Genomic DNA, 24807 nt, shown 5'->3' with positions numbered 1-24807 from the left:
CATTTATATTTAAATATATATTTTTTTCATATGAAGTAAACTATTACAAGTTTATGAGTCAAGTTTACAAAACTCTCACGATTTTACATAAACTCTCGAGTTTGATGATTTTGTGGACAGTGTTATATTGTGTGATCAAATCTCGACCTTGATCAGGATGATCCAATTGTAATATCCATAAAGTTGACCGATTATGGGATCAAGAAGGTTTTAGTTGATCAGGGAAGCTCGATCGATATCTTTTATTGAAAAACCTTTTAGAAGATGGATATTTCTAAGGATTTGATTGTGTCCTATAATGAGTAGATCATCAGTTTCTCTAACGAACAAGTGGATACGCACGAGTACTTGGACTTGTGAACTAGGATTGGATCGAGGAAGGACGATCAGGAGGTTAGAGTGTGCTACTTATTGGTTAAGACCAACACATCCTACGACATGCTGATAGACTGACTGTGCCTGAATGCATTCGACGCAATTGTATCCACCCCACACTTTGCCATGAAGTTCTCTTTGGACAAAGGGGTAATTTGCACCGTACATGTCGACCAGAAAATTAACCGGGGGTGCTATGTGGTAGGCTGAAGATGACGACTTATCAACCGCTCGAGAATACTAGATGGTTAAAGGTGGCAATGACCGACCTGGACCCTCATACTAATATAGACGATCAGATGGAGCCTTAGGGGGAAACAAAGGACCTTAAGATAGGTCAATTGGACAACCAAGTTACTAAGCTTTATAGTGATTTGAGCTGGGAGTAAAAGAAAAAATTGGTGAAGGTGTTCCTAAATAATAAAGAAATGTTAGCGTGGATGTTGGTTGATATGTCGGGCATACATCTAGGGGTGATGTCACACAAGCTGACCATCTTCAAGTAGGTTAGACCAATCGCCCAAAAGAAGCAGAAGCTCGGGGAAGAAAGGAGAAAAGCAATAGAGGCCGAAGTGAAGAAGCTGCGGGAGGCAAGCTTTATCAAAGAGGTAAAATATACTACTTAACTTGCTAACGTAGTGTTGGTAAAGAATTTGAGCGGCTAATGGAGCATGTGCATAAACTTCACTATCTAAACAGACGACAACCCTCTATCGGATGATCTCCGATCGCTTGAAGACGATCCGAGCGACAACGATGATGCGAATACATCATCAACGTATCCTTTACCCTCATGACCAGAAGAGCTTTCCAAAGAGATGTCAATAGTAGACATTTTATTACCTCGAGAAGAAAGAATAAATTGTCGAACAAAGCAAAGATGAGCGTCAATGTGAAAATGGTAAAAATGATGAGACCATAGGATCCTTTTCTGTAGGAATTCTCTAGAACACGTAACGCTCTCACAACTATCAAATTTGGCACCATCCAATAGCAAAGGACTGTGTGACATTTTGCATTCATTGCTAGACTTGTCAACACGCTTAACAAAGAGTTGTGATCCTTCATCGCCAATGATCAAATCTCTAACCCAACAATCATATTTTTAAAGACAAACCAAAAATATGCAGTGATTTAATGAGGTGTTAAAGTGATTTGTGGAGTAGCACAATCTTCCACCACCAACAATCGTATAAACAAAATATTGGTACTTGTTGACTTAAATCCAAGCTCAAGGCTTGGAGGCTTGTGTACTGTATATGTACCAACCGATACATATACAAATTGAACTCTCCAAATCAATCGTCCAAGTTGGGTGAGACCGATTGGTGCCGATCAAATCTAGTTAGCCATCCAGTTAAGCTAAATATGTTAGTAATAATATTTAACAAAATTAGATCGTGATTAGACTAACCTTAATGAGAAACCCATGGAAAAATCAATAATAATAAGTAAGAAATATGATTGTAAGGATTTTAGGTGGTACATTTATTAAAACATTGTTTTTTTCAACCGATCAAAATATCGAACGATATTAAAAATCGAAGTATCTTTAGTATGTTCATTTGATCTACTAGAGAACTCAAACAATAAAAAAAAAACTCAAAAGTAAGAAAAATTAATTACTATACTCAATTTCTTGTACCTGAAACAACATTTAAATTAAAATACCTTTTATTTATTGGAGTGTCATCCCTTACCTTACATTTTTGCTTATCAACATTATGTATCCTTAATATATTTATTGTTTAGGGTTTTATTAGATGTATATGAAAAATTAAGTAAGTTTTTAAAATACTATATATTAGTTTTAAGAAGTCTGAAAATCAGTAATACATTTTTGTCACTATTATAAAAAAAATGAGTATAAAAACATTTAAATCGGTAATTGGTATGTTAATTAAGTGTGTGGTTTGAAAGGGACTATAGACTTTAGTGAAAGAAGGAGATATTATGCAAAATGAAACGCGTGGAGAAAGGAATTACCGACACCCTCCATCCACTGATTCTTTCTCAGTCTCTTTCTCTCAGAAAAACATACACACACTCTCATCGATTCACCGTAGCAGATGAAGCACCGAACATGGCCTCGCGTTTCTTCTTCGCCTTTTTCCTCCCTTAATTTCTCCAACGCAACCGCTCCCCGATTCTCCGCCGCTCATTCGGCCCGCTCCACTCGCCTCTGCGCGCGCCCTCCGCCGTCCCCTCCCGGCGCCGACTTTACGGCACTACCCTACGATGTCATGATGAGGATCGCCGCCTCCTTCGACCACCCCAACCTCCGCGCGGCGTCTCTCGTGTGCCGCGCGTGGTGTGAAGCGCTGCGGCCGCTGCGGGAGGCCATGGTGCTGCTACGCTGGGGGAAGCGCTTCAAGCATGGTCGCCGCGGTGTCCGCCCCAACGCCGACAAGGCGCTCGATTCGTTCGTGAAAGCTGCCGCGCGCGGTTCCGCCCTCGCCATGGTTGACGCCGGCCTCATTTACTGGGAGAGAGGGGAGAAGCCCAAGGCCATGGAATTGTATCTCAGGGCCGCGGAACTTGGAAACCCTTCTGCGCAGTGCAATTTGGGAATTTCCTATCTCCAAGGTTTTCATTTTAATTTCATCATTACCCTAATTTTCGACTGTTAGTTTTGGAAACTCCATGTTTAATGACTGTATGACCAAAATAATTAATAGTCACCTTACGAGCTGTGCTGAGTTAGAAACTTGTGTTTTATCTTTCATTCTCTTCTTTTAGGAGAGAATGCGAGGGAATCTTCCTCATCACATGCACCTTTTGGATTTGGTGTGTGTTTATTGGTATTTTAGGTTGTGTACAATATCCTTGTTATTCTGTATCCGTGTTCTTAGGATAAATACTACTTTTATTCTTTGGTCTGCGAGATCTGTGGCAAGAAATGATTTTTAATATTAATTTGATAAAGATAATGTAAAAGGTCTATATTTGCATATGTGTAGGTATTTCTTTGTGAAATTTTAATGAATATAATATATACATTATGCTGATGATTCGTGTTCTGAAAAGGTTTATTTATGCTGTGCAGCTGAACCTCCGAACACTGAACAAGCTGTCAAATGGTTATATAAAGCTTCTGTGTGTGGGAATGTTCGTGCTCAGTACCAGCTTGCGCTTTGGCTGCACAGAGGTGGTGGAAGGGTCTGTAGCAACATGAAAGAAGCTGTTGGTGCTCTCTTCTTATTCTTCCCTCTTACTTTTAATTATGATTCATGAATGGACATGTTCTTTCTGGGAGGGGTTCTGGGAAATCTGTTTGGGAATTGACTTGTAATGTTGGGTGTTTCTGGTTCTTTGTTATCGTGATGTGACGTATTAGGATCTTTGCTTTTACAGGCTAAATGGTATATGAAAGCTGCTGAGGGTGGGTATGTCCGTGCTATGTACAATATCTCCTTGTGCTTGTCCATTGGGGAAGGACTGTCACGTAATCATCAACTAGCTAGAAAATGGATGAAGCGGGCTGCAGATCGTGGTCACAGTAAAGCTCAGTTTGAGCACGGACTTGCTCTCTTTTCTGTGAGTTTTTATCCCTTTACCTTACTCTTTTGTGCTTTAAACATTTGAGAGGGTAAATGAAAGACTCATTCATGCTTTATCCCAAAGAAGATTAATTCAAGTTTTTTAAATTTCAATTTCTTAGAATTGATAGGATAATTTAATTTATATACAAGGAAATTAAAATTAAAATTAAAATTTTAATACTGAACTTTATGAAAATGGCTATTATTAAATATTTAATATTTTAAAATTACATAATATCTAATAATTCTAAAATAAAAGTATTGTCGCATTTTGCGTCATTATTGATAAAAATACGAGAAATACAGCTGAAAGTGGGGGCAAAAGAGAGAAGAGAGCAGAGGGAGAGAACAAAGAGATAGATGGAAGAGAAGAGAGTGAAGAGAGGGAGAGAAAAGAGACAAAAAAGGATATAGAAGAGAAAGAGGACAGTAGCAAACACAGAAAGAGCAGAGAAAAGAGAACATTGGAAATTTCAAAATTCTTACTATTTTGGTAGAATTTGAAATTAATTTTTAGTAATCAAAATACTTCTATAAATTTTTAGAATTTCAATTTCTTTGTGAATTCTCTGTTCAGACCATGTCACTGCAAAACATTTTAAATTCTCCAAAAATAGAATTATTCCCTTTAATAACATCAATTTCTTCTAAATTTTCCTAGTTTAACAACAGCAGGAGATCATGTCTGAAACCATTTGCTAGATGTTTTATCTATAACTTTGGTTATCGTCATCGCATGGTTAATTTCTCTATAGTTATTTAGTTCATGACAATAGATATAGATAGACATACACATACTAATGAAAAATGTGATTTTTTACGTGCATAGTGATTATTATTCGTTAGAGGTTTTGTTTCTATCCGGCATTCTGACATTTGCTATTTCTCTCGGGGTTCCAAATGTTCTACCAATTGCTTCATTATTTATATTTTTGGTTTCATTCTGATGTTCTTGTCTGGAATGTTTCTACTATTCGAATAGCAGTGAACTATGACTAGAAATATTAGTAGGATTATGGTCCTGATAATTCACAACTAAGCGGTTGGTGGACAATATTTATTCAGGAGGGAGACATGATGAAGGCTGTGGTATACTTAGAACTTGCTACTCGAGCTGGTGAAAAAGGTGCAGCTCATGTCAAGAATGCAGTTCTTCATCGGCTTTCATCGGCTTCACGTGATCATGCAATGCATCTAGCTGACAGTTGGCGTGCCTTGCCATCAGTTTGAGCCAAATCCTTAAGTTGGTTTGTGAGAAAGAAGTTGCCTGGCCTTGATCAGTGAGAGTGTAGTCAACAAAGAATGCCTAAGCATGAAACAAGGAAGGCAGGGAGGAGCCGCTAAGAAACTGACTTTGCCTACCAATCCTGACTATAGTGGTTTTTTCCTATGTATAAACAAAACTAGTTGGTGGGCGTTTGTAAAACTAGTTGACTTTGTAAAATCCTCTAAACTATTTGAAAGTTCCTCTTCAGTTCCCCTCAGAACTGTGCAGTTAGAGTGTGGCGGGCATTTTTTTTTTGTCACAAATGGCCAGCTAGAAAAGTGCAAATTCATATTACTCCATATTATATGTTGTATGGATGGAATATAACGTAGTGCCAAGCTGTCTGTCTGACTTTACACTTGATTCAGTTTAACCACTACTTTGGTTTATATATATATATATATATCATCCAACTAGCCAACTTTCAATTATTTCTTTTATTTCCCGACATGACAATTAGCATGCATATTTACCCAATCATACATAAAATACTAGGTCACCAGTTTGTCCCTAGTGTGCAATCTTTCATGGAGTTTGTTGGATCAAGTTTGCCTTGAGTGCTCAATTTTTTTTTAAGGTTTTCAGGTAGAGAGGTGCTTCTGTGGCGAATTAGTTAAGGATGTGAAGAAAAATACACGGTTCATTTTGGCCTCTAGATGACATTTGCTTCTTCAAGATGAAATATCTTGAAAGTGGTATGCATGTTCTCAGATGGAGAGCATGTAATCAAGTAACATTTCCCAACATATCCGGAACACAATCGACTTTCCCATGCAGATGGTCTCGCGTAATAAGGAGCTATGTTTGACGCAAGGAAGAAAAAACACACACGAAGGAAGAATACTATTATTTTGCGGAGAGTAGCAAACAGTGTCTTGTTCAGTCGCCATCTCTAAAGTACTGCATATTCTGCAGTCAAATGTTTAGCTGCATAGACCATAACTCGCAGACTATCTTTTTAGATTCGGAGTTTTTTATATAAGGGAAGGACAGAATAACCGCAGAAGAACACTTTTGTATCACAACAGACCTCCCATTTACAAATAATAAACATCGCAAAAGATAATCAGACCATCAGTTCAAACTCAATCTTCTGTAGGTCGTTCCAGCAAGAACTGGGGATCGATCTAAAAGGTAGGGATTTGGTAAATTGAAGTTAGAAACTTTATCTACGATACTTATTACAAACACATGCATACAAAAAATAAATAAACCGTAGATGCTCCTTCATTGTAGCTTTTCAAGAAGCACAATTACATGACATACTAATAGCACATCCTCCTTAACTGCAACCTTTTATTACACACTCATGATCATTAAGTGAAACTCATTAAAATTATACCAAATTATGTGAAATTTACCTCCTATTTAACTAGTCCTACATACATTTCACCAAGTAACATGGAAAAATAGATAATTTACAGAATGCCTTGCTAGTATCCAGTATTCCTCCACCATGATAGCATATCTCATGGACACAAACCTATAGAAAGCATAGGCCTGCTGCAAATTAACTCTAAACTCCACCGTGTATCTCTTTCACTGAGTTCAGACTGCACATGACGTGATATAGCACCATACTAAAAGTGGACATAAGGGGCAATTTGGCATATGAGAAGGATGCTTACACATTATCAGAGTCACTGATTCGATAAGCTCTCACAAAAGTTTCTTCTGTCACCATAAAATTCCAAACAATAATGAACAAAGCACATTTCAGTTACAAAAATTGAGCAATTGAATGAAGTCTTGATCATTGGTCAAGACATGAATGAGATCAGATGTAAACTGATGAACAGACTTCCAACGGTAAAGCCACTTTCAATTCCTGAAGAAATCAAACCTCCTACAGCTCTATCCCATTACAAGAATTTGTATTATCACAAAGGCAATGTAGAAAACATGCTTAATGAACAAATGAGTACACAAGTAATAAAATAAAATGATTAACATTTAATTATACAATATAAATCTCTGCACAACCGCCACCCCACTGACTAGTTTATGGGGAGAAAAAGGAAAAGAAAAAACAGTCTAAGCTGAAAGAACTAGTGTATTTTTTTAAGTGTGCTTTGTCCTATAAATCCCCCTTATTCCCAAAGAGATGGCCAGATGCACCTTACTCAACACTATACCGGTGAACCCACAAAAAACGCAGGGTCCTCAAACAAGCTAAATTTGTGGTCAAGGCAAATATGACATCCTTTGAGAATTCATTCCTGCATGATACAAATTGAGGTGGATTATTGCCCTGGAGACCAATTCCTTTAGATGCTGAGGAAGAACTGTTCTGTCTGCACCTTCAAGCACTGTCAACACCCTTGCTTGCTCCAAGGACTCACTGTTGCCAGCATGAAGTGCAAGGTAGCAAAGAAGAGTTAGCCCATCGTGCATCTGGGTAACTTCATTACTCCTGAGCAGTCTCATCAGTGCCGGGATGCCATTGAATTCAATTATCGTCTTAGAATGCTCAACGTGTAGGAAATTATCCGGAGAAGCAAATTTGGTAAGAGCAAGTGCTGCCTCATCTGCTACTTCTGCATTTCTATGACTCATCTGTGCAACTAGAGGTTCAATTACCCGAGTCTCTCTAGCGGGAAACGTCCTAGCCAACGCACCAATGGACTTCATAGCTGGAATTTGCAATGCAGGGTTATCCACCTCTTTAATTATCCTCAGCAGCTGTTCCACAACAGTCTTAGCAGCAGGAGAATTGGTTTTAAACGCTGCTCGACGAAGGTCAGCATTGGATTCAGCAGCTACAGTTACCTCCATTATCGTCATCAAGCAATTAAACTGAAGCTCTCCTTGCTCATTCTGAACAATCTTAGCCAAACAAAGCATCCCTTTGGTCTCAGTTATCTTCCTACTGTTGGTCACACTCCCTCGCGCAAGCATCCACAACGCCTCAGCGCAACTAACCTTTAGCTGAAGCTTCACCTCAGGATCCTCATTCTCCCTCTCCTTCTTATGATTCCCTCCCCGGCTACTTCCCTCCGCAAAAAAATACGAATTCGAGTAGGAATTCGCAAAATGGCGACCTCCTCGGCTACCCTTTCCCAACTCCTTATTAATCTGAACAATGGAGTGAATACTTTGCTTCCCCAAATGATCCCATTGATCATCCACAAAGGTGTCAAACGACAAGAGTGTCACAAGCGGTCTAATCACGTTCTCGCGGGCGAAATCCTCCTGAGCCACAGGGTCATGCTTGGCCATCCTGGCAACCAAATTGGCAGCCAGGGTCTGAACCCTCATGGGGGAGTCACTGAGAACCTGCACAACAGCAGGCACACCATGCTCACCCACAATCGCTCTAACCCTATCCAAATCATTAGCCAAATGACACAAAGCACCGGCAGCAGCAATTTGAGCAAGAGGGGAAGTGCCTTCCTTGAAAAGCTTCAACAAAGGAGGCACCCCACATTCCTCAACTATGATCTTCTTATTCCTATCGTTATCTTGAGCTAAAGAAGTAAGTTGATTAGCAGCCTCAATTCTATCATTTAATTGACCCATTTGAAGGGAAGCGATGAAAGACCATACCCAAGATAAAATGGGGTCGTTGCTGGCTATCGGAGGGAGCGAGAGGACAATGCCGCCGTCGGCATCGAAGATGCTCAGGAGCCACTTCATATCACCCACGGACGCGTCCAGGTGGGCCAGGACTTTGCGGAAATCGGCGGCGCCAACGATGGAGACAACACGATGGAGGATGCTCCGGCGCTTGCACTTGCGCACGAGGGCCAGAGCGCGGTCGAGATTCTTCGCCGTCTCGGCAGCGACGCGGCGGATAGGACGCTCGTAGAGCGGCGGCGACGCGGCGGAGGTGTTGGTGGCCGTGGCAAAGCGGACGAGGGTTCGGAGCATTTGGAGGAGGCGATCGACCTGCTTCCACACCTCCGAGCACTCAGCTTTGAATGAGTCGGCCTCGTCCACCGCCGAGCGAACTCGCTCCGCCAACATAATCGGGTACGATAACTCTTCCTCCACTCGCTTCTCCTCCAACAACGCCATCTCCGCCGCGCCGAGTCTGCCACCGAGTCAGTCGATAAATAATCAATGATTTTTCTGGGGATGGTGTGTACTGTGTGAGACCGAGTCAACCGAGTCTACGCTGAGTCTGATAGAATGCGAGTCGGGAATCGGAACGGGCGTTTATGTTGGTGTTGTTCATTTGACACTTGGTGTTGTTCTGCCACGCATGTTTTTATGTTTTTGTTTGTCCCAACTCCAAACGTTACCTACACACACATCACACAATTAACTTCTTTCTCCCTTCTTCCCCTATTAATTAATTTACCGATTTTATTATTTTATACTATTTGACTTCAAATTTTTATTAATTAATTTTATTACTTTATTCCTTCAATTAACAATTCAATTGCTAAATCAACGTTTGTATATTAAGTTTTTTGTTTTAAATTTTCCGTTTACGTTTAACTAGTTTAATAAGAAGGCTAAAATGGTTTTATTATGCTAATTAGGGATTTGGGAAGAACAGTGGAGTCAAATTGACTCGTACGTGACGTAACCTCTGCTGACAGTTTTGCTTCTTTATTTTTTCTGCTAAAAGACTGCATTTGGCACTCGCTTCCGTGGAGCGTGCTTTTCGAGACTTTTCCAACATATAGGTGTAGTTTCTCATGTGCAATAAGTATATTTTATTTCATTTTTCTTATTTTTCTAAAGCTCTTATACCTAAATTTTTAAATAAAATAAATTAATTTTTTCTATAACTTAAAACAAACTTATATGTATATAAATTAAGAAAGGTAAATTATCAAAATTGGTATAATTAAAACTTATACGTATGTTAACGCTAATTTATGAATATGTTAATCCAATGAACTTAATAATTATATTTCATTAAATAAGTTAATCCAATGAACTTGCATATTCTTTGAAAAACTTAAAATTTGAATTTTTTTTATAGTTTTTTTTTCATAATAGACTAACATGATCTGCAAAAACCTAAATATACAAAAAATCCTTATTATTATATACTTGTATAGTATTCTTAAAAAATTCATAAAGAAAGGGTTATACACTTGTATAGTTATCTTAAAATATTCATTTAAAAAAGGGCCCAACCGGGTTCGAACCGGTGACCTCTTGATCTGCAGTCAAATGCTCTACCACTGAGCTATGGACCCGTTGGTGGAAGTTGAAACAATTTTAGAAAATATACTATATATATTTATTTGAATTAAAATTAAACTTAATCTTTAAAATTAAACATGGTGTACCTGAATAATTTCCTATGATTTGTATTAATATATATTACTAAAAAATACAAATAGAATTTGTAGTTGAAGTCATATAACCTTAAAAACCTTGTAATATTTATCAGATAAATATAATATTTCATATTATTGATATTATAAAACACAATTGTTTTACTAGTTCTGTAAGATTTTGTTTTCGAAAAGAACTTCGTCATCACAAAATTTATTTATGTGAATTTTTATAATTATGTTTAAACATTTAATTTATTTATGATTAATCTTGCTTAAACTTACCATTATTTTTGCTATTTTCATTGACATATTTTTGTTTTAGATTTTTTTTTAATTTTCTCTTCTAATAAATATGAAAAGAAAAGAGAAATATAATACGAATGTGCTTATAAATGAATACTATAATTCCTTTATGTAATATATGTTGATTATTTTTTAATTTCAATATTTCTAATTTGGTCTTCTTTAATTAAAATATCATATATAGTTTTTATATAGTTAATCTTTCATGACATTGAGTAGAAATTAATACTATATAAAGCAGAAAATCCATTAACCCATTGTCTTGAGATTTTGGGTAGAGAATGGTATCAATTTTTTATGTGGTTAGACTCAGATCTCATTGGCTTTATATTTTCCCAGTGAACTACCTTCTCGATACACCTAACAATTGATATCAAAGTCATGTTAGGTTCAAAGGAGTATAATGGTCTTTGTATCGAAAGTCTTCTTGACAAAAGGTTCTAGGTAAACGTGTCATGTTAAGATGAATGTTGGTACAAAAAATGGGTTCCTAAATGCTTTCGCTGGAAGGGGAATGTACCATTGTAGAAAGAACTCACCGTTGAAGAGAGATATTGTTATGCCTTAAGTTCTGAAGCAATGTTTTACATTTCAATGATGTATTCTTTCACATTTCCATTGCCCTGATACCTCACGGAAATCAAGCTCTGAAGAAGTGTACTTATTTCCACCTTATCTCTTTTCGTAAAATGTTTTTCAATCTTAACAAGAAAATTTGTAGCGCTTGTTATCTCTTTAGATATAACACCCTTAATAACCTTTGGAATGTCACATCAGACTTATGATTTGAGCATTAACTTCTCATAGTCTTTCTTTTCTTTAGTTCGTAAAAGAATGAGGTCTTGTAATTTTTAATTCAAGATCAAGATCCACGCAGTCAAGAACTATTTTTATGTTCTCTTTTTAGTCTTTAAAATTTATTCCATTGAGAATCAAAATCAAATTTAGATTAATATATCGAATATCATCGTGAATAACACAAACCTACTATGGTCACAACTCCATCATCACAACGAGAATGTCTTTAAATTAACTAGGAAAGAAGAATGACCAACGTAAAGAAAAATGTTCTATTTTTCTTACTAAGAAAACAAAAAGCAAAACTAGTAGAAAAGAATAATAAAAATCCTAAGTTTTACAATTAAGATTTTTAAAAAAATTGGGAAAAACATATTAGTATTTATGTTAATAAAAGAACAAAATTTAATGAAAAAAAAACATAATTGTAAATATAAGTTTTGATACCAATTATTAGATTATACAACAAAACATATTAATTATTAATAAGTAATTAAACCCTTTAATAAAATAAACAATTCCTAACATGTGTCGAGGGTCAAACAGCGTATCTTGATTGACAATTGAAAACAATATTAATACATTTTCATTTATTCCCAATTACTAATCCATATACGTTTCCATATACTCTTCAGTAGGCTATTGGAAATTGTTTATTTAATTAAAATATTAAATTTTTTATTAATAATTAATCTGTCGTTTTTACTAATCTAGCATGTTTGACATTTAAGATTGAGTGTGGAATTAATATTAAAGGCCCTGCAGAAATTTCCAGACACTATCGAACGTGCAATTGGACACGTTGAACAATGAACACGCACAAAAATATTGGCCCAAATAAAAAATTGACTCTGGTTTGAGTTTCCACCTCCTAATTCCGTTATCCTAATGAAAAATCAAATATTCCAATTTTGTCTAAGCAGGACCACAGAAAAAAATGAAAAATAAAATAAAAATGGACATATTATAAGGACTGTTCAAACGTGTGTACTACAAGTAGAATCAACTTTTCTCTTTCTACTTTATTTTTAGACAATATGTCTCATTCATTTATATAATCCTATTATATAAAGTAAAACTGTTAATAAGGATAATACCCTTAAAAATATTTAATATACAATATTAAAATTAAAAACTTCTAATTAAATTATAAACTAACTTTAATACATAAGATTGTAATGTAATTAGACATAGAAGTCGTATAATAACTTAAAGTCACACTTCTAAGAAACACATAGAAGGAGTAGTTTTGAAGGTCATACCCAACTTTGCACTTTCCTAGCAAGCATTGTTCAATATCAAACCCTCAGTCAACGTCCTTCAAATAGACAAAGACAAGTCATTGCTTCCTGTTATCATTATCAATATCTTCATGTTTCCTTGCACACACAATTGCATAATTAAAGAAAATATATCCTTCGTTTAATAAGTTCAAAACCAAAAAACAGCCATATTGTTTAAAAAGTAAGCTGCGTATAAACTAAGGCAACTATATATATATATGAAGTCTTAATCACCTAACCAATTTGATATGTCCAAAACTATAAAAAAGGGAGCTGAAGAAACGATTTTGGGTTTGTGTTGGAACGAGTCAAATTAATTTTAAACAAGATTTGAGATTTTATACATAAAATCAAATTTGTAATAAAATAAGAGAAAACTAACAATGGAAACACAATGGCCGGAGACAAATGCACTGTTACTATATAGTCATCTGCAGACTGAATTCATGCCACAGAAAAAAAGTTAAATAGAACAATGTCACAACTTGGCACAATTTAAGAACGCCTTTTAAAATAAGGACGACACAAATACTTTTCTATTTGCATTTAAATCTTATTTCACTTTTGTTGAGTTTGATAATTTGGACATCTCTTCTATTTACTAAACATTCACATTTGATACAGCATTAAAATATTTGATTAAGATCACAAATGCTTGATGCAAGTGTCATACCGCCATTTGGTTGAGACCACATTATTTTGAACAGGATAATGTTTCTGTCGGGTAACTGATTTATTTATGATTACATTAATGCACCTGCAAAGGTCATTTAAATATCTGCAATATCAATTCACTTAGCCTCTAAGTGTGCCTTAAACTACACGTCTGTTCCGTAATTCGATGATTCTTGAGCCATCATAATCACACCAACTACTGATGGGCAAGGAATATTGCGGACTTTCATGTTATGGTCCATCATTTGCTTGGTTTGGTATACTGCATCAATTATTGAAGAGTTTTGCCATTCTGTATTGGCCAAATTCTACCAATCCATGGCATTGAAATGAAGTTTTCATACTATTCAATATCGAACTGAATTTTACTCAGTGAATCGGTTAAATTATTTTAATCCTACACACTTCATTTTCTGCACAAGCGAAGGTAGCATCAATTTAGATGTTAGAGAAAGCAATAAAGCAGAGTATCATTTTCCAATTACATCATCACATGCATCACCAAAATACCCTGTGGACCACAACAAACTTTGTTATTGACGATTTGTAAATTAAATTAATGCACTAAACATAATCCTATGTCTCTACTTTTGGTCATTTTATAGAGTTTGGTATGCACCGCATTCTGGATTTGAATTGGCCTTGTGAATGAAGGAACTGAGTTTCCTAATTATTCTGGATTTGAACTGGATTTGAACTGAGTTTCCTAAGAACAGAAATTATTCTGTATTCTTTAAAAAAAAGAAGACAAAAACTCCATTGGTACCACAGATGCTACTGAAAATTGGTCCCAAAGACTCAATGCTAACTCCCTGATGACAGCATGGTTTAACAAATTCCAAAACTTCAGTTTTGAATTAGGAGACTTCGAGAACTACATTGCGCTCAAAACTTAGGAGATTATGTTATAACACCGCATAAGTAATGGAACGAGAACAGAGGAAGAAAGAATATATGTTTGAAGTGAATAAACTGTATCTGTGTATATTTACAATAACAGCACAGGTGTTTTATATACAAAGTAAAATGACAGATGTTGGACAGTTAGCAATGCATCTGTCTTGGCTTAACGCACTAACAATTAGTATGCTTTTGAAGTTCAATATATCAATCTCACTCTAAATTTGCAGTTAAAGAATGCACTAATTTTGAGTGAAATGTGTCGCACCAAATACGTACCTGGAATATTCCACCATGTCTATAACATGTATGATGAATTGAGCATGAGAAAAGCCGAGAGAGTACAATTATCCGTCATTGATGTCTTAAATCAACTATCTGAACAAGTTATAATAAGTTTTTTCACTCATATTCAAGAATGAAAAGGGACTGTGGATTCCATCACTGAAAAAAAATCCTCAAACTCAAGGACGCATATAATTTGAGACTAGATTCGAAGAAAATTGCTTCACCTTTTTGAGAAAATGAGCATTTTTACCCAGACCATCTTCTCCTGCAACAAAAGCATTCTTCCTACAGTGAGAATCATTTGGATGATTGTATGTATCACCCTCAACAAATATAGCTACAGAATAAATAACCAAACCATCGCTAGGAGTATAACTGGTGCGAAAGTTCAACTTCACACACACAAAACACTATTACAGGTTTACTCAAAAGAATTAGCTTCTAGAAAAGTATATATACAGACATTCACCTTCAGACTGAATAATCCGTGGTTTCACATTACTTTATATGATTACATTTAAATGATTAATGTAAAAGTCTATTAAACAGTTAGATTATTCTATGTTTCTATTTCATATTACATAATATGATTTGGATCAGTAAATATAAATTTTAATTTTGTATTTTATCTGTATACGATTTATATTCTGAGTGTGATAATTAATATGAAATGAATATTTCCTATTAATTGTTTTATACGTTTTATAATTACTATTTGTCTTATTGAGATCAATAGTAATTATGTTGGAGCATAAATTTTATTTGTATGCACTCTTAATATACTAAAAAAACCTATTTCATATTAAAGTTTTCAAATAATTAAGAAGTAATTTCGAAACAAGTTTCACTGATAGCCAATAGCAAAATATAAATTATGAACGTTAAAATAATTATTACTCTAACAGAGTGAGAAAAGATAAAGAAAAAACATTATAAAAGGACAATTTAACTTGTTTATAAGATATAAAGTTTTTTTTTAATGTGCCATGCAATTCTCATGATAATATATTGAAAACTTTATTTCACAGTGAGATCTTTACATAAGATATTAATTTTTTTCTCAATAAAAAATTTATTTGATTCTATAAGAATGTTAATATAGTTAATATTTAAAAATAAATAAATATACAACTTAATACATTATAAAAATCATATAATAATAATAATACAAACAAAAAATATTTATATTTAGGTATTTGAAGCTTGATTTTTAATTAAATATCTTTTGTAACTCTTTGACTTGGTTTATCCTTTTCTTTTTAAATCTAACAATAAATAAGATCAAAACAAAAAAACAAAAACAAATCTTTCATCAAAGAATTAATTATCTTCTGACAATAACATATTATATTATTAAAAAAAGGAAAATAAAAACTAAACACTTTATTTTATAACGAGATCTTTAAATAAGATATTAATTTATTTTTCGATAAAAAATTGTATTTGATGCTATTGGTATGTTAATATGCTTACTATTTAAAAGTAGATAAATATACATTAAATACATAACAAAAATGACATAATAATAATAAAACTAAAACGAGAAGTTATATTTAGCCATTTCAAGCCTGATTTCTAATTAAATAATTTTTCTGAGTCTTTGTCTTATCCTTAGAAAAAATGTCTAACCATGTAGAAGAAACGACAACATTACAACATTACAACCTCTTGAACTGCACGTCAAATGCTCTACCACTGAGCTACGGACCCTATTTTATTTGTATAATTTTTGTTGTAAATTTTCAAAATCTATTTTTTTTACATCAAAAGAATGTTCAAGCAATTTTATAGTCTGTATTATAAAACTGAAAAAAATATGAAATTTATGTCATCAAACAATTTAATCTATATAGTTGATATTTGGAAACATTTCCCATATACTTTCTTAATTTTAAGGGTCCAGACAAAAATAACTCTTGTATAGTAAAATTAAGAATATTAAGTCCTCATAATAAAATAGAATACTTAAATATTATTTTAAAAATAAAAGTGCAAATAAAAAATTGTTGAAATATAAATCTTAATAATCTAGTATGATAAAATTAATTTTAAATTGAATAACTCTTCATTCTTGCAATCTTGTATTGTGGATAATATAACAATTCTTTTGACACCACAAATACAATTTTCAACGGTTTTAAACCTTTATAATTCTCTCCAAACAGTAAACTCATTTCCAATAAGTACTATTTAATTTGACCATTATCTTAGTTATTACTTTTATTTAGATGTTACTGATGTTAGACATTTAAAGTGTTATGGTCCATGGTTTGATACTAAATTATGTGAAGAGTTTTGGTAATTTGTCCTACCGAAGTTGCACGAGTCCATGTCTAATTACATCATCGCATGCATCACCAAAATACCTATTCTTAAATATCCAAGTGGACCACACAATAAACTTTGTAAATTATATTGAGGCACTCACTTAGGTGATGATAAACACAGTCATATGTTTCTAGCTTTGTCATTTTAAAGCTTGGCAATCACCCCATTTTGAATTGGCTTTGCAGATATCCCATTATCTTTATCATCCAAATCACTTGCACTTGGGGGAACATCTACTGCTGGGGAACAATTGAAAAACCCATGTGGCTGCATCATGAATAGCAGAATAAAATTAGTGCCAATTCTATCAATACAGAATATTCTTCTTCTTTAAACAACTTTGTTGCTTCCACCTATGGAAATTGCTCCTACAAACTTAATATATAGTTCTCTCACATATTCGAAAATGAACTTGGGTTTTGGATTAGGAGACTTCAAAGAAGATTCACACTGAAAAACTGTATTGACTAAAAATTTAGGAAATAAGCATGTTTCAGTAGTTCAATATGAATATTTTCACAGAAAGAAAGACAAGAAAATAAGCTCATTTTGAGTGGAATACCATAAGCAGAAAGCCAAGGCGTTCCACTGGCATAACTGGCCAGTCTTCCAATCGAGGAATGTGTGTCATACCAAACACGTACCTGCAATATTTCACCATGTCAGATAACATCTACACAGAATGAATAAGAACAAAGTCTAAAGAGAGAGTTATTAGCCAAATATGTGTTAATCCATTAAACATTCTATATCGACTAGAGATACAACAAAAAAGAAATTTGTGCAAATTATTTATCAACTTTTTTTTTTCAAGGACACAGTCCATACAGTATCCGAACATGTGAAACAAGAACAAGTGAACTAACCAAAGAACTATATCAGCTTCCTCCAGTGATCTATTTTGCTGAACCCAAGTAGCCAAACCCTCTCCAACACGTGGATTCTGATTAGGGAACTCTCCTCCAGGCTGCATTTCGTCTGGAACATAAGGAGTGACCCAAAGATTGTGCTTCAAGAAAGCTGCTCTTCTCAGAAACTTGGCCTCTGAACCAGCCAAGGGTAAACAATTTGAACCAGGTACCAACTTGTATCCTGTTAGCTGCCCGGTTCGGTTTACCGTTCTGGTGTTTCTCACCTAAAACAGGAAATTCAAGTGAGCAACACTGGGTAGAATATGTTAAATAGTATGTTTTTTTAACAAGTAAACAGTCCCACTTTGAGTAATATAACTGCAAGATAAAGGGTTACAAAAAAAATGGAATCTTTTGTTTCATTTTTTCTTTCAAGTGGAAAGAACTTACAATCCAGTGTCGGGCAGATAAAGGGTTACAATCACGCATTGCTTCCAATTCTGATTTAAGCAGTTTTTCCTCTGCATAAAATGCGTTGTTGTGAACATTATTCTCTCCTGGCTGTTCAACTTTGACATCCACCTCAACAACCTGGAGACGGAGAAGTAGAACTTTGTCACTATTTTCTCCTATTATTTGTGAATATACCTCCTGAATTTCAGAATTTTGATGGAGGTGAAAGACCTATTCTTCCCTTTTTTTCAAAGGGAACCACACCATGGACTATTAAGTAATAAAAGAAGTTCAACATGATAATATCACAGGAAAGTAAAAAACGACAGAAACTTCATACAGACATGGGCGGCTATATCAAAGATCATGTTAGTTAATGTGACATTATCGAAAGTGATACTAATATGTACTCTTAGTATTGGTATTATTCAAAACACCATCATTCTTATGCTTATCCTGCTACTGAATGCAAGCTACATAATTGAAGATTTTCATGCAAATATTTTTTTTTCTAAAACAAAATTTGAGACGAGCAATAATCGCATTACACTGGCTCAAAATATTGAAGTATGAGCATCCAAAATATTCCTTTCAGCATCTTGCCCAAAGAAAATTTTAGTTGAACTCTGACCTGATTAAATGCTTCACCAGGCTTGCAATCAACAGCCATGTCCATACGAGCAACAAAAAAGTGCTGGTGGACAGGCGCATATAATCCAGGTGCAATGGTTGTGCCATATTTTCGAGTTTCGCCTGGTTGTAACGCTCCTAAACTGAGAATTCCCGTGAGCTTGACCTCAGCTTCTATTTTTCCATCCTGAAAGAAGGAAACAGCAAATAGAAAATCAGAGAATCAATCCATATGCTTATGTTTGAACATTGAAATCCACCACCAAAACACATGAATGCCTGTAGAGGGGTAGGATAAACAGTACAGAACATAGCAATGAAAGTCAGAATAAACATACTAAGTGAAAGAATGCATTTCCTAATCATGCACTTAGGATAAAAATTTTCTTTCTTTCTGGTTCAGCTGCTAGGGTACATAGCAGAACCCTCAGCTTGAAGCCAGTACTCTCTACTCTCATTTAAAAATCTGGGACACCAACTATTATATATTTTAAATTTTAGAGTATCTCTGTGTATATCACCGAGCCTCAACCATGGTTGAAACTCTGCCAATCTTATCAGACAACAACTTGCCTGATAGAAGTGCCAGAAAAATCCATACTCATAGTTAGCCACAGTGCATATAAAAGATACTGTCAGCCTTCTAGATCGTCGAACTTCAGCCAAACCTGTTCTCCAGTCTTGATGCTTCCATAAAATACCATGATCCTCTTCATGCAAGCAGACACAATTCTCTATAGTCTCAACACCTCCAGTAAAGTTTGTGAAGTGGGCATCGAAATATTTGACATAGCCTAAACAATCACAACCCTGCAATAAAGCCTCTTGCAAAACAAATTTTAATTTCATCTACGTTGAGAAAGAAGATTAATTTGACTAGATTAGAAGAAAATGCCTCGACCTTCTTGAGAGAATGAGCATTTTTACCCAAACCATCTTCTCCTGCATCAAAAGCATTCTTCCTATAGTGAGGATCGTTTGGATCTCCATAAGGAACCACCATCTCAACAAAACTCAATCTGTGGGCCACTGGCCTTCTTCCTCGACTTCCATCAATATAGGCTACAGAATAAATAACCAAACCTTCTCTAGGAGTAAAACCAATACGAAAGTTCCACTGCACACAAAAAAATTTACTTTTACAAGTTTACAACATAGCTTTTATCAATTAGCCAGTAGAAAAAGTAAAGATACAGACAAGACAATCACCTTCTGCCATTGAATGAAGTGCCCGTTGACACGAAAACTTGGACCTTCAGGCTGAATAATCTGTAATGGCTTTACATCACTTCTATCAACTCCTCCCCGGGTTTCACCAGAAGTATAATTTCTCAGTGGATCAGCAGGTGGAAGATGGATAAGTTTTCGATCTTCAAACTCAAGAATTTCCATATTTTGCATGTCAACAAGTATATAGATTCCTTCAACTGGACGAGCATAGCCATTTTCCATGGGGCAGTCACTTTCAGTTCTGCAAAAGATTAGTGGTTTAGCAAGCCTGCGGCTAGGGGCGTCTGTTTCGCTATGATATCCTACACACCTGTAAGTTTCAGCTCCATTAGAAAAAACAAATCAATGAACTACCTTCATATGAAATGTGCTGAAATCATCTCAAATTAGCAACTAACCATGCATCCACCATCACGAGATCCATGTCGTCAATCCCTCTTCTCTTCATTGCTTCTCGAAATGGAGGGAAGTCCTTCACAACAGCCTCACATTCAGCATACTCCACAGCATCCTGTACATATAGAATGAATTACACAATGCTATTCTGATTTGGAACTAATAGAGATAAGGACTAACAGGTAAGTGCGGAGGTTGCATTAATTTTACATATTAGAGTATTGTTGTCAAAAGTACGAGTTTTAGATTCAGAGGAATGAAGTGACATACAAGAGAATGAAACAATAATTTCTATTAATTGAGATATATTATCATGAATGGATAAGTTCATCAAACTTACAGCACTAAGTTTGGATAACGGACCATGATAAGGAAATACGGTAACCAATCCAGGTTATGATGAAAATAGGAAAACTAATTCTAGCAGAGAATCTATTATATGATATGATAAGATATTTTCATGTACTTTAATTGTTCCAAGTACGTTTATTTAATTGCATGCATGTGCAAAACAAATATGCTAGAATATTAACATTTATTTGACTTCTATTCTATAAATATTTTGATGCAAGTTCTAGCAAAGGTGTTCAAATAGGAAGACTATAAATTATAATAAGGAGCAAAACTTTATCAAGTGAACATATTTACCATTGGTGGCTGAACATTTGGAATGACTTTGGAAGAAATAACTTTGCCCCTATGGTGACCACCTCGAGTTGCTGCATGCACTTCCCTGAGTTCAACAATCCATATGCTAGTCTCATTTGACCTTTTGTTGTAAACAACCAATCGTGCTTTCCTTGGGGGAAGTTTCGAAGGAATCACAGGTCCTCCTTTAGTCCTGGGAAGCAAAGAAGGCTGGAAAGGTGGGAAGAAATATGCATCTGCTAATGCAATAACTTGTTTATCTGGTTCTACCAGGACTACTTCAACGAAGCGCATGCTATCCCTCACCTAAGAAAATAATCAAATAATGGTAAATATGGACAAACAATCGTTTAACTTTCAAATGTTATTATTAAGCTGGCAAAAGTAAGTGATGTTTTCCCCATATAAATTCATAAACATTCAAACACAAACATATCATAACCATACTAGGTAATAAGTTTAAAGCTAAATCTAAAATGAAAGAGATTATATGAAGCAATCTACCTCAGGGGTTGCCCCAGCAGCCCGAACTGTAGCTACAGCCACTGATATTTCAGCAGCTAACAGTGGATCCAAAGGGTGGCAAGTTTGAGCTCTCGTCATGACTGGAATACCTATGCCAGGAAATAAGCAAAGAAAATATTTTTTTATAGAAGAAGAAATTTCATTGAAGACAAAAGAGAACAACTAGGGAGCGAGTATACTGAACCCTTTGAATAAAAAAATTCTATACACATTAATACAAAAAATCCGAGAAAAACATGGAAAGAAGACGAGTCCGAACTGTTCAACATATAAAACTAATCACATGTCTTCACCTAACACTACCAGCTTAAATTTTTAGATGAAGGCACCAGAATGGTTTTATACAACATTTTAAAATGTAGTAAAGCTTCCAAATCTCCCTGAAAATACAAGTAGCGACACTTTTGTATCAAAGAAGCAGAAGACTTCAATCACAGATCAAAAAATTTGGCAAAGAGACATCCTTAAAAAATGTTCCTCTCAAACTACACCCACTAAGGGACTACATAAACCACAAAGTGCACATTTTTGTGGGAGTGAGGAAATCAGGCTCATATAAGATAGCACTACATCAGTTAGTGTCGAACAAGTCAATTAAACTTTACTTACTCTATAGAAATTAGAAAATTTTCAACCCAACTACGCACTAGTAGATTAAGTGAATTGACTAATCAAATTAAAAAAAAACTATAAAAATTAACTATATTTTTTTATTAATGATCTTTTATTTATTTATTTATTTATATACACAATAGTATCAAATATTTAAGTAGTCAACCAATATTAAAAATGCTAATATCTTCAAATTACATTTGTTTTTTCAACATGATAACAGTCAATCTTTGACTCACCAAATGAGTCAAATTGATTTTAGTCAAAAACTACTCTACCTGATTGAGTTGTGTACTTATCTTTATAGCTTTTAAAATACACATCACTTAAGCCTCACAATATTAATAGGTTGACTACAGCAAATATCTCAAAATCAATCAAAAAGAGAAATGGTAGGAAAAATATATTTAAAATAAAAAAATTTAAATCACGATGACTGCCTTTTTATATTTTTATTTAATGTTATATGCAATGCTTTATTTTTCATTCTTACACATTGATTTATCCTTGCTATGTTAAGAGACTTAATGATGATTTCAAGAGAACATAGATAGACTTCCTTACCTAGTTATATTAGTAATCCGTATAATAAAAGGCTTACCAAGGTAATTTCTAAAAGAATTACATATAAATTTGGTTTATCTTTAAAATTAGAAATTGTTATTTACGCCCTTCCATTTTCACTAACATATCTTCTATTGCAAATTTTTCCCTAAAAATAACTTTTATCCATAAAGGAATTTCCGCGAGTGTAAAAACTTCAGACATTCCAAAGAGTAACTTTCAGAAGCCAATTTTTAGGAGAAAGATGTTATAGTGAAGAGGGAGGATTAGAGGCAATTGGTGGGGAGAAAGAATCCTATTCTTGCAACAAGAAGGAATGTTGGAGATGCAGAGACAGTAGTTGGGGAAACCTAAGACCATTAAGAGGAATGCGAGGAATCTAGAAATAAAAATGTCGAAAGAGGCAAACACCCTCTTTCACAGTAAAGCCAAAACACAATGTTGGTGTCATTGAAACAATTATTGCATCCACAAGGAACAGAGATGGTTGAATCGTCTACCATGATGACATGACTGACTTGCACAGTAAATAAACGATTTTTCTTCAAGGAACAGAGAAAGTGAGTCAAATGTTAGCTTTTTTATAAATTGGCTTCAAAACAATACTTTCTGAAATGTTAACAGTCCTAGAAACTCCATTTTTGGGAAAAGAAATGTAAAGGGAAATCAATAAAAAGGTGTTTGAGTGAATACCTTTGGTGGTGGAGGTGGTTTTGGGAGGAGGATCGGGAAAGGAATCGACGGCGGACATGAGGGCGGAGACGGGGGGTCTGTTTCGGAAGGGATCGGAGGCGGGGTGGACCCAGGAGGAGGGAACTGCGGAGGACTTAGAAGCAGTGGGGTTGTTACTGAGATTATTTGGCGTCGCTTTTTCCTGAGCTGTGGCCATTGTAAAGGGTTAGCGAGCTCACCGTAGAAAACTCCACCGCAGTAGTATTCCAGTGACATACAGCAACGCCTCACTGCACAACGCAACACACGCCGCGGCCCCACACGACAGCAGCAGAAAGAACAACAATAACAACCTCAAAACTGTGGGCACCGCTGTTTTGGTCAATACGTTGTGGAATGATTGATTGAACAACGTATGAGATGCGTGACCAGTGCTACTTTTGGGTGATGATTGAAAGTAATTGAACGAATGTGGAGGGGAATGCGTCAGCAGTGTTGCTTTTCCCTGAAGATTATGGAGATGAATCACTGTTGCTTTTCCATGGAGATTGAAAGTAATTGAACGAATGGAGATTCGTCACCACTGCTGGTGCTTTTTTGCATGAAGATTGAAAGTAGCCGAAAGTGCGGTTGGTTGATAAAGTTAATTGTCTTTTCCTTCTCTTCTCCGTTTCTCCTCTTTGTTGTGTGTGACCTGACAGAAGGCACCAATAGTCTCTGCTGTTTCAGACAATATGGCCATTCAGCAAGCAGCAACAACACATCAGACTCCAACATAGGGAAGCGGAACATACAATAACCAAGTTGAGGTCCACTGACAGCTGGATTGGGTTATGTTCCATCTACTTTTGTTTTCTTTTATTAGAAATGAAAAGAGATACTAAAATAAGATTTTCCTTTTCTGTCACATATTTTTTTGTATTTTTTGTTTTAACGTGAATAATCTTTATTTGTATTTCTATTTTACAATTTAGAAATTTATTTAATTATTATACTTTTGGAGTTCAAAATGCTTCTAAAATAAAATATAAAAAGTTACTTGTATAATTGAGAATCTTTCTTAAAATCCACTAATTGATTTGAAAGTTATTATAATGACCTAGTTCTTAAATTTGTAACTCTGTTATTTGATCTCTTATTTCATTCTTGCATAACTTGTTATCATCCTAGGTTCAATACATATATATCTCTTTACAGACTTAATTCATTAAATGAATCTTAACTCCA

General features: G+C 35.0%; 3 protein-coding genes, 1 long non-coding RNA gene and 1 other non-coding gene across 5 annotated transcripts; 1 reads left to right on the top strand and 4 right to left on the bottom strand.

Moving 5' to 3' along the window:
• Positions 1 to 2322: 2322 nt before the first annotated feature.
• Positions 2323 to 5540, top strand: LOC124847859 (F-box family protein). The gene is made up of 4 exons (XM_047325450.2): positions 2323 to 2961; positions 3422 to 3558; positions 3730 to 3912; positions 4983 to 5540. Exons 1-4 carry the CDS (start codon positions 2445 to 2447, stop codon positions 5145 to 5147), a joined length of 1002 nt encoding a protein of 333 aa, XP_047181406.2. The 5' UTR covers positions 2323 to 2444; the 3' UTR covers positions 5148 to 5540.
• A 1577-nt stretch (positions 5541 to 7117) lies between these two features.
• Positions 7118 to 9453, bottom strand: ARO4 (armadillo repeat only 4). Its single transcript, XM_047325437.2, has one exon. It carries the CDS (start codon positions 9199 to 9201, stop codon positions 7369 to 7371), a length of 1833 nt encoding a protein of 610 aa, XP_047181393.1. The 5' UTR covers positions 9202 to 9453; the 3' UTR covers positions 7118 to 7368.
• Positions 9454 to 10268: 815 nt separating this feature from the next.
• On the bottom strand, positions 10269 to 10340 carry TRNAC-GCA (transfer RNA cysteine (anticodon GCA)). The gene has a single exon. It is a non-coding gene; the product is annotated as a tRNA-Cys (tRNA).
• Positions 10341 to 12463: 2123 nt separating this feature from the next.
• On the bottom strand, positions 12464 to 15133 carry LOC148193221 (uncharacterized). Its single transcript, XR_015782041.1, has 2 exons — positions 14663 to 15133; positions 12464 to 13896 (listed from the first exon to the last, which is right to left on the bottom strand). It is a non-coding gene; the product is annotated as an uncharacterized LOC148193221 (long non-coding RNA).
• Positions 15134 to 16940: 1807 nt separating this feature from the next.
• Positions 16941 to 24352, bottom strand: LOC124847846 (spermidine copper dependent amine oxidase 1-like). Its single transcript, XM_047325427.2, has 12 exons — positions 23602 to 24352; positions 21712 to 21821; positions 21208 to 21513; positions 20562 to 20674; positions 20143 to 20473; positions 19835 to 20050; positions 19507 to 19743; positions 18935 to 19120; positions 18301 to 18441; positions 17866 to 18134; positions 17562 to 17643; positions 16941 to 17266 (listed from the first exon to the last, which is right to left on the bottom strand). The coding sequence occupies exons 1-12, from the start codon at positions 23795 to 23797 to the stop codon at positions 17144 to 17146; spliced, it is 2310 nt and encodes a 769-aa protein (XP_047181383.2). The 5' UTR covers positions 23798 to 24352; the 3' UTR covers positions 16941 to 17143.
• Between the last annotated feature and the right edge of the window lie 455 nt (positions 24353 to 24807).

Source organism: Vigna umbellata, chromosome 9, assembly GCF_029865625.1.
Source record: "Vigna umbellata cultivar VRB3 chromosome 9, Vumbellata_1.0, whole genome shotgun sequence".
Classification (NCBI taxonomy): domain Eukaryota; kingdom Viridiplantae; phylum Streptophyta; class Magnoliopsida; order Fabales; family Fabaceae; genus Vigna; species Vigna umbellata.
Note: the sequence above shows the minus strand (reverse complement) of the source record. Positions and strands in the feature narration are given on the sequence as shown.

Coding starts and splice junctions, on each gene's coding strand:
- LOC124847859 (XM_047325450.2), top strand. CDS start 2,445: ATGAAGCACCGAACATGGCCTCGCGTTTCTTCTTCGCCTTTTTCCTCC. Junction 3,559..3,729: donor GTAGCAACATGAAAGAAGCT/GTTGGTGCTCTC, acceptor TTGCTTTTACAG/GCTAAATGGTATATGAAAGC. Junction 3,913..4,982: donor ACGGACTTGCTCTCTTTTCT/GTGAGTTTTTAT, acceptor ATATTTATTCAG/GAGGGAGACATGATGAAGGC.
- ARO4 (XM_047325437.2), bottom strand. CDS start 9,201: ATGGCGTTGTTGGAGGAGAAGCGAGTGGAGGAAGAGTTATCGTACCCG.
- LOC124847846 (XM_047325427.2), bottom strand. CDS start 23,797: ATGGCCACAGCTCAGGAAAAAGCGACGCCAAATAATCTCAGTAACAAC. Junction 20,051..20,142: donor ACTTCATTCAATGGCAGAAG/GTGATTGTCTTG, acceptor TTTTGTGTGCAG/TGGAACTTTCGTATTGGTTT. Junction 19,121..19,506: donor TTTTCTGGCACTTCTATCAG/GCAAGTTGTTGT, acceptor TCCTTCTTTCAG/GATGGAAAAATAGAAGCTGA.